This window comes from Myxine glutinosa, chromosome 7 (assembly GCF_964187855.1).
Source record: "Myxine glutinosa chromosome 7, kmMyxGlut1.1, whole genome shotgun sequence".
Classification (NCBI taxonomy): Eukaryota; Metazoa; Chordata; class Myxini; order Myxiniformes; family Myxinidae; genus Myxine; species Myxine glutinosa.
Genome location: NC_136267.1, coordinates 54010784 through 54020764, shown reverse-complemented (window position 1 = coordinate 54020764; position 9981 = coordinate 54010784). Strand labels below are relative to the sequence as shown.

Below are 9981 nucleotides of genomic sequence, written 5' to 3'. Positions count from 1 at the left end.
AAACACCAAATGACAACAAATTTAAAGAAACATGACGAACAAGCAATTATGTACCAGCTATAAAGAAACAAGTATAAATTCCGTCTCCTCGCCGCATCCCCCAATTCAATGAATAATCGTTTGCTTGACGGATCAATTTAATAATTTTAATCTGGTGTCGGTGTAGCGCATAAAATTTTCTTATTAATTCAATGTTCTCCCTGGAAAGGTGGTGGCAGCAGAAGCATGAGATGGGGATAATGGCGTACGTTGATATCGGCAGGATTGTGCATGCTTGATGGGCCTAATGGCCTCCTCCTGCGTTCAGGTTCCTTGTACGTGTGATTTCATCTGCACATGGTGATGGTGGAATCATCTGAAATCATAACTCGGTGTCTGAAATATTTTTTGTGTCCTCACTTCCCCAAATTGAATGTGGCACTTCTACTTTATCTCTCACAGGGAATACATATTTTCCCCTTTATCAACGGCACGTGGACGATTTAAGCACCAAAGTTCATGGTACTGTATAATCTTTTGTTTTTTTAATAAAGACCGTAAAACAGCAACAAACATCATGTGACGTAATTCTACATCCCCTCTTGGGTCTGGACGTTCCTGCGCATGCGCAATTGCGTCTTTCTTTTTACGCTGATCTGGAGCACGCGGCAGCATGCCTGTATGTATCGTCAGGGCTGGTGGTCCGGAAACGCCGTGACTAGCGCTAGCGGAGCCTTTATCCGTCAATTTTCATCTTTTATCGTTTACTAGCGCCACAAAGTTAACCTTTTATCGCCGTTTAACCTCCCATGAATTGAACTGAAGAGTCGTGATAAAGCAGCTCTGAGGCCTTCCGGCGGCCATTGCAGTCTTTCATCGTTATTTATTTATTTATCTCGATTGTACTTTTGCTCGGCTTTGTATGTACGTACTGTATATTGTGCTCGGCACATGTTTACGTACGTTTCGGATAAACATTTTATTTTATTTTATTTTTGCAAGAAGTTTAATAAAATGTCTCCCCGAACCTCGCAGTTGTCTAAGGATCTCCTTCATCCCACGCTCGAAGAGGAGCGAAGGAAGCACAAGAAGAAGCGTTTGGTGCAGAGTCCGAATTCGTACTTCATGGATGTGAAATGTCCAGGTAACCAAAGCTCGGCATAATGACGATGGGTCGTTTGATTGGTGGTCGGGTCGCTTGGTAGGGCACAAGCTTCAATTTCCTTTTCTCGTACCTTTGGATTCTGAAGTTATTTAATGACCAACAAAACGTGTTCGTTATTTTTGTATACAGGATCGAGGCTCGTGAAAGAGCTAACATTTATGACACAAAAAAAAATCAAAATACACAAAATATATAATAAGGGGAGTGGTAGACAAGATGGGGAGAGAAGGGGAAGCACACAAACACAACATTTGAGAGCAGGGAGATCTGTGGGAGGGAGAGGGCTTGGGGGGGGGGGGGGGGAAGGCATGGGAACGGGCGGGAGGTGGGAGAAGTATAAAACACAATGACACTGCAAGGACTTCCAGGAAAGAAGTCGGCATTTCAAAAAAGTAGATCTGGGGTGAAATTAGCGGGGGCATGGTTTACTCGAACCATTTCGAGTCGTTCAAACGTGGGGAAAGACGAGCTGGAAAAGGCCTTCCTGTACCCCGGGTTCGTTGAGTCGACTTGAAGGTCTGAAAGTATCAAAGATGTGTAAATGGAATCGAACCTTGGCGAGGTAATACAGTACCTGTTGTGTATTTGTAAAACTCGTGTAAAAGGGGTAGTGTGGTGTAGTTTTGTCTTGGGGTGATGTAACATCCATGGGAACTATTCCTGACTACCTGGAGGGGACTACAGGTTAAAAAAAAAATATATATATACAGTGGAACCTTGACTTACGAGTTTAATTCGTTCTGTGACCGAGCTCGTAACTCAATTTGCTCGTTTCTCAAATCAAATTTCCCCATTAAAATGCATTGAAATGCTATTAATCCGTTCCAGCCTGCCAAAAACCACACCAATTTTTTTTTTTATATACAGTATATATAAAAATATCTCGCGCTTTATATTTCACCTGTATGCAGCATACAAGTTGGCAGGATGGCCTGGACTGGAGGTACGCACACTTGACTCTAAACTGTCCAGCCTGGGTTTGAATCCCGACCCAGCTATAACCTGTCATGGGTGAATCACAGGCAGGGTGATTCATCAATGTGTGTACCGCTAAACTGGGCGCCCCGTTTGCGTCCCATTAGTTGTTGGATGTTAAGGATCTCACCGTGTCTTCCACAAAGAGAAGGCGAGCTATCGCCGGCACTCTGAGCAAGTTGTGGCCTGGCATGCTCTTCTCCTCTGCCGTTATATACGTCCTCCTCGGCATCTTTTTCCAGAAGAGCCCTGTCTCGTCACAGTTGAAGATTTGCTGGGGGATGTATCGTTCGGCTTCTATCACTATCAGTTCGGCAAAAGTTATAATAAAATCTTCAGCTGCCTTCACATCTGCCTCGCCAAGTCGACAACACGCACACCTCGCTCATGTTGTTCGACGATTGCGTGTTTTATAGCCAAGCACATCATCCTCTTCTTCTTCTCAGCACTGCCCTTGGCACTCAATTTCTTAGGACCCATTGTTAAAACTAAGAAATTTTCCAAAATAACCAAAATGCGAAAACACAACAGCAGCGATATACGGCAGAGATACTGTACTTGCACGGCAAGATAACCACGTGACCGGAACCCACCTGGTGGCGGGTGGCGTAAACTCAAAATAACCAACATGCGAAAACAAAAATGCAGCGATATACGGCAGAGATACTGTACTTGCACGGCAAGATAACCACGTGACCGGAACCCACCTGGTGGCGGGTGGCGTAAACTCAAAATAACCAACATGCGAAAACAAAAATGCAGCGATATATGGCAGAGATACTTGCACGGCAAGATAACCACGTGACCGGAACCCACCTGGTGGCGGGTGGTGAAAGCTCGTAACTCAAATCTCGGCTCGCATCTCAAAGCAATAAACCGCCCGAGCGACGGCTCGTATCTCGAAAAACTCGTAAGTTGGTGCACTCGTAAGTCAAGGTTCCACTGTATATATAACACATAATTTTATTATTATATTATTATATATATATAATATATATATTATATTATTATATATATATATAATTTATATTTATATTTATTAATATTATTATTATTTATATTATTATTCTTCTGGCAGTTTAATGAAATTGAAAATCATTCCAAACGGGAAAGTTGGTTTATTAGAATGTCGTAAAGGACACTAACAACACGTCAACAGGTATAAACTAGAACGGCATTCAGTAGAGAGCATACCTCCCTCCGCCTGGTTGGCCATATCACTCTGGTGAAGAATCACTTTAAAATTCCACTAGCTGGATCTGGATTTTTCACCAAAATCGAAGCGAATCGTCCTTGTCAGACATCCACCTGGTCCACCAAGTTTTGTCCAAATCCGTCCATAACTGAGATATCCTGCTATATCGGTTTTGGCCCTATCTCCCAATGGTGAAGAATCGCCTAAAAAATTCTAGGATCCGGATCTTCACCAAAATCTAATCATTTCGTTCTTGTCACATACGCTACATCTGACAAATTTCGTCCAAACCTGTCCACAACATTTTGAGATTTTGTTCACAAATGGACACAAACATGGGTGAAAACCTGAAAACTGTCTCAAAACTCGTCTTTCACAAGGACACACACGAGGCTCTGTAATGCTTTATTGTGGCGCATGTACTTTACCCATTATTGCATGATAATTACGGGGCAAACTTCAGCTTTTATTGTGCAGCATCTACTATATAAGAGATGTCTATATCGCCATTTTTCTCAGAGATGGGTGAACGGATGTTCGTCAACCTTTCAGAGGTTCATCAGTGAGTGCTTGGGAGTGTTTTAGGCAAAAAAAAAAAAAAATTGCAAAAAAAATCTTTTTTTGGAGTTTAAAAAAAAATAGCTCGATAGTTCCTAAGCCAGTGGTTCTTAACCTTTTTAAAGGCGCCGAACCCTAACGAAACCCACCGAACACTCGTGGAACCCCTCAAATTTGACCAAAAAATTAAGAAGAATTGCATCTTAATGCGTTTTCTGTTCTTTTCGAGAGGCGATCTGGGAAATGCGTGGTTTTGTTTTGGCAAGGGCCACCCTCAAATCATTTTTGCATGCAAGCCTGCTCCTTTTCTTTGTTTTAATAGCCACCAGTTTCGAAAACGCATGCTCGCACAGATACGTTGTAACGAACGGCATGAGGATCTCAAGGGCAATTTCAGCGATGTGAGGATACCTTTCCATTTGGGGGCACCAAAACGTTGAGCGTTGATGTGCCGAAGAGTTGTTGTTGAGTCTGGCTCTGCTGAAGTTCGATGAGGTCGTCGAGGTATTGGTCGTTGACATCTGCCGTTGCAACGTCGAAAGTAAACGGCTGCCGCACCCATGCTGGGTATTGCTCTTGGTCGGGGAAGTAGCCGTCGAATGACTTTCCCAGCTCATCCAAGTGCATGGCAATTGCTTGTTTCAGCTCCCCCGGTACAGCAGTGCCTCCAACTTCAGACTCATCTTCGATTCCGCTCACGCACTCGTCCAGTAGCGAAAAGTTTGCGAAGTTGTCGTTCTCTGTTCGCCGCCTCCACAACGGTAACTTCTTTCGGAAAGCGCTCAGCTTTTCTTCAGATTCGATGACATTCACTCCACCGCCCTGCATCTGGCAATTGAGGTGATTGAGTGCGTCGAAGATGTCAGCCAAGGCGAGGATGAACTCTGACTCTTGGAAGTGCGTTGCATGGCAATGCTGGTGTTCTCGCAAAAAACGGCTAATTCTACACGCAAGGCAAAAACACGACTCGCTACCTTCCCTCGTGATAACCATCGAACGTTAGAGTGGTAGAGAAGGACTTCGAATTCAGAGCCGATTTCATTGCACAGCTCTTTGAAGATGCGATGATTCAGAGCATGGCTTCGCACGTAATTCACAGTTTCAACGACGATTTTCAGAACATTGGCCAGTTTTGGAGGCAGGGTTTTTGATGCCAGCGCGTGTCTGTGCAGGACGCAGTGCGTGACGATGATGTGTGGTGCATCGGCCTTCACTAGCGCTCCAAAACCGGAGTTGCATCCCAGCATGGCTGGAGCTCCGTCCGAGCAAACTGCAGACACCATGTTCCACGAGAGGCCGTTGCTTCTGAAGAAGTCGTCCACAAGCTTCTTCACATCAGCTGCCTTCGTCGTTGTTGTGAGAGGCTTGCAGAACACAAAGTCTTCCTTGATCTCGTCTCCTTTGACATAACGCACAAATAAGATGAGCTGGCTCAAATTCGAAACGTCGGTGGTCTCGTCGAGTTGAAGGCTGTATTGCGTCGGGCTCGCGACTAAATCTGAAACTACCTGGGCGAGGATGTCGTCGCTCATGTCATCGATTCTGCATCTGATGGTGTCATTTGAGAGTGGAACGAGAGACGACTTGTTTTCAGCAGCTTTTCCCAGCATGATGTTGACCAATTTCATGTTGATCATGAATGACCCAATTTCCCCTCCCCTCCCCTGCCCGGCAATGCCGGGTACTTCTGCTAGTATTTTATAATCACCATCCACTTTTGACTTTAATATAACTCTGAACCCACCCTGCATATCCACAAACATTTACAACTTGCTTTTCAATTAATCAGTAACTCCAAAGTAAAGTAATGACGCACGGCACACGGCAAGCTAATCGAGGCTATTCACTGGAACTTCCGAACACCTGCAAAGTCCAAAATCCAGTAAGTAAGTAAGCAAGTAAGCACCATCAACAGAATAATTAGCAAGTTGCTCATTGATTCAACTTACTACAGTCAGTGTGAAACAACTTATCTTAAACACAGACCAGAGAAACCATGAATGGGATGGGAATACAATTACAAATAACATTTCCATTCGTTCGTAACATACATAGCAGAATAATAATAATATTAATAATAAGCGTAATTACACATAGATTCAAAATTGATACAAAACTTTAAAAAAAAAAAATGGTGCAATGCGTTTGAGGACCTCAGCCGAACCCCTGAGACTGGCTCACTGAACCCCTGGGGTTCGGTCAAACCCAGGTTAAGAACCATGGGCCTAAGCCTTTTTAAATTAATGACAGTTGTGTACAAGTACACATTCTCATAAATAAAAAACAATCACCAGACATTTGAATACAAATAAATCAAACAATTCCGGAAGTGTACGAAGTTGGCAGTACGGCTTCTTCTTCCTCATCGGCATCACACAACTCAGAAATGTAATGAATGCCACATTCACCCCATTCACCCACCAGCATATATATGAACCCCCTTCCTCTCTTGCCATCCCCCCTCCCTCCTGCTCTGCCCCCCTCCCTCCTGCTCTCCCCCCACCCATCCCCCTCCTCCTCCCCTTCCCTCCCGCTCCCCTTCCCTCCCACTCCCGTTCCCCTCTCTTCCCCTTCCCTCCTCCATCCTCCGCCCCACTCCCCCCTCAGCCCCTCCCCCCTCCCCCCCTCCTCCCCCGCCCGGCAATGCCGGGTACTTCTGCTCGTATTAAATAAACTAGTGGGTTCACTCGTGGGAATCCCACGGGCATGGACCTGTGTGACATTTGGACGTCTTCATTTGAATGCTGCACATTCAGTTTCACAAAATGGTTACTGGCAATTTATCAGATCCACAAATGATGTAATCCACACAATGTATTTACTTCTGATAGCATGTGAATGCATGTGCGTGCACATGGAAAATGCAGTTTGAAATGTCATTACATCTCATGTAAAATGTGACTTTAAGAGCTCAAGTCCTCTCCCTTCCCACCCACATCCCTCCCACATCGGGGAGTGGGTCACATGCACACATGGGGGAGTTCCCTATCCCCCCCCCCCAGTTTCCTCCCCCCCTCCCTCCCCCAGTCTCCTCTTCCCCCCCTCCCCCTGGTCTCCTCATCCCCCCCTCCCCCTGGTCTCCTCATCCCCCCCTCCCCCTGGTCTCCTCATCCCCCCCTCCCCCTCTCCCCCCCCCCCATATCCTCCCCCCTCCCCCCCAGTCTCCTCTCCCCCCTCCCCCCCAGTCTCCTCTCCCCCCTCCCCCCCAGTCTCCTCTCCCCCCTCCCCCCCAGTCTCCTCTCCCCCCTCCCCCCCAGTCTCCTCTCCCCCCTCCCCCCCAGTCTCCTCTCCCCCCCTCCCCCCCAGTCTCCTCTCCCCCTCCCCCCCAGTCTCCTCTCCCCCCCCCCCCAGTCTCCTCTCCCCCCCCCCCCAGTCTCCTCTCCCCCCTCCCCCCCAGTCTCCTCTCCCCCCTCCCCCCCAGTCTCCTCTCCCCCCTCCCCCCCAGTCTCCTCTCCCCCCGAGTTTCCTCCCCCCAATCTCCTCTCCTCCTCTCCCTCCCCCAATATCCTCTCCTCCTCTCCCTCCCCCAATCTCCTCTCCTCCTCTCCCTCCCCCAATCACCTCCTCTCCTCCCCTCCTCTTCCCTGCCCCCAATCGCCTCTCCGCCTCTCCTCCCCCCCCATCTCTTCCCCTCTCCCATCTCTCCCCCTCTCCCTCCCCCTCTCCCTCCCCCCCATCTCCTCTCCTCCTCCTCCCCAATTTCCTCTCCACCCCCTCCCACCCCCACAGTTGTTCCACTCGAGCAGGAACGGCAAATATTAGAGGTAATTGAATTTTTCTCTTGGAGCAACATAGTGTAAACCGCCCTCTTGTCCTTCGTGTTCATTCATTAGTGAAATGTTTCGCAGAATAGTACACGCATGGTGACGTCATCATACTCGCACCGCAATGATCATCTTCAACAATATTTTCCAATACTTCATGTGGATTCATTACAGCTGCTCTTGTATATGTTTGCTGAGCACACATTACCTTCCAATGTCTTTGTTGCTCAGCATCCCGTGTAAGTCTAACGTTCATTTGCGGTCTCGTTCTGTTACCTCAATATTTTATTCATTTTGGAGATAGCATTTACAAACACGAGTGGTGACAAACGATGCTCCGCCCCTCTCCCCACGTGCAGAGTACCTAATTGCAACTTTTTATTCTGACTACATAAAGACAGCTCAAATGGAAAAGTCCCTGAGAAAAAAGTCTTATGGGTGGCGTATAAGAATATATTGCACCTTTGTCCTGGGAAAACCAAAATTACTTTTTGTTACAGAATAGAAAATGACTTTTTTAAATTAAAGATTTCAAATAAACTTCTTTAAAGTGTACGTGCACATAGTTTATAAAATAAGAACAAATAAATTTCCTGTCTGTTTATTTATTTATTTTACTTATGTGAATTACATGTCAATGCTCACGTGAAATGGTTTCTTTAATGATCCTGGATGGGAACATGATTGTCGGCCTTGAAAACTCATGCGAAAACCCCCAAAAAAGTGTTATAAAAGATTTCACGATTTTATTTCCTCTAGAAATGAAACGCATCTTCTTTGGGCGGTGTATAATCGCTCGGAACGAAACAGGCATTGGCTGGTTTCCTTTGCTTGAGTTGTAATCAAAATGTACCTTTGTTTCTTCAAAAAGTAAATTATGATCAAGACGTGTTGATTCAGCTTAAAATGCACATCATTCCCGGTTGACTTCATTTTTAAACTTGAATGTATTGAAAACTTTAGCTTTACAAAGTAAAAATAGATTAAAACCAAACGTTATTAATAAATCTTGTATTCCAAAGTTACTTTACATTATACAGGCCTTCTCATTCATAATGCATTTTGTTCTATAAGGCCAAGTAAAAAAAAAAAAAAAAAAGTTTCTCGTCCCCACCCGCTTCCTTTTTGGTCGCCGCCTACTTTTATTTACTATTTAATACTATTTTTTTTTAATATATGTGTTAAAAAAAAAATTGTTTTGCGAAGAAACTCGGTCTAAAACTTGCCGTTTCCGGGCGTTTGCTGATCGTATCTTGTGCATTGATGATCTGAACTATCATTATGGATCCCGCCCTCTAACGAAACTTCCTGGTTAATACATGCTAGGCTTAACGCAGACACTTTTTGCTAAAGATGGTCAATTCTCGCAGCGGTTGTGCACTGGGCAAGTGCAATTTACGTGTAAAAATCTTGCATTTCATACTTTTAATGGTACAAATTTGAGTAGGGAATATGACTATATTCGTGTGTGTAAGCATACGTTCGTCGACAAAAGTTTTGAAGTCTTGGTTCGCGAGATCAGTTGTAGATGAGAAGCGAACGTTGAACGATCTCTTCGCTAAATTTGCCAGTGGAGAATTTGACGATGGAGATGACATTGGTGATGGATACCAAACAACGAAAGTAAGTTGGCGTCGTGATATAGCGTAAATATTTAAGCCATATCAAGACATACATTTTCTAGTGTACTTGTTTTTAATACTTGGTGCATTTAAAAAAATCCATATGTAGCTGTAACGCTATACTTGGATGGCCTAGTACTAGTACTAGTTGTAGTTTCGTGTATTCTGAAGTGTGAATACAGTCAGGCCATAGTCATACCCTATGATGTAGGTTTAATGGTGGGAGGTAGGAGTACAACGCGGGTCTGAGTGAGAAGCTAGGTATCTAGGCCCTGGTGTAGTTAATAAAGTAGGCCTAGATTTCTGCAGTATTGATTTTTCATTTATTTCGTCAAAGAAAATACAATCACAAAGAATGGCAAAATAAAAATATTAACAGAACATGTTGTAGTATATATAGAGGGGCTAGTTAGTGTATACATGTTGGTGGGGTGCACTCACATCACATACTCAACTCGCTTGTTTTGCTTAGCCCATGAAAAATTAGTACTCATTTTTTAGTACTAGGGCATGCCCGTACTATATCTATATCTAAAATTATATCCCCCCCTCTATTTACATGAAATGGTTTGGTGCATGAAATGTTTGGTCCATTCGCAACGCCAAAGCGAACGGCGAACGGCTTGCGAGTACAGTGACAATCCCCCCGGGGTTTTTATTAGTTTTAAAACATAGTTTAGCGCCAACATAGTTTGCAAACGTGAAATAAATGAATACGCTCTC

At 44.8% G+C, this 9981-nt stretch overlaps 1 protein-coding gene across 1 annotated transcript in view; it reads left to right on the top strand.

Moving 5' to 3' along the window:
* The first annotated feature begins 576 nt into the window (after positions 1-576).
* Positions 577-9981, top strand: part of LOC137431242 (small ribosomal subunit protein eS27) — a 15553-nt gene continuing 6148 nt past the window's right edge. The window contains exons 1-2 of the mRNA XM_068122343.2: positions 577-658; positions 1015-1123. Coding sequence (XP_067978444.1) covers positions 653-658; positions 1015-1123 — 115 coding nt within the window. The 5' untranslated portion in view covers positions 577-652. The remainder of the gene's footprint in view (positions 659-1014; positions 1124-9981) is intronic.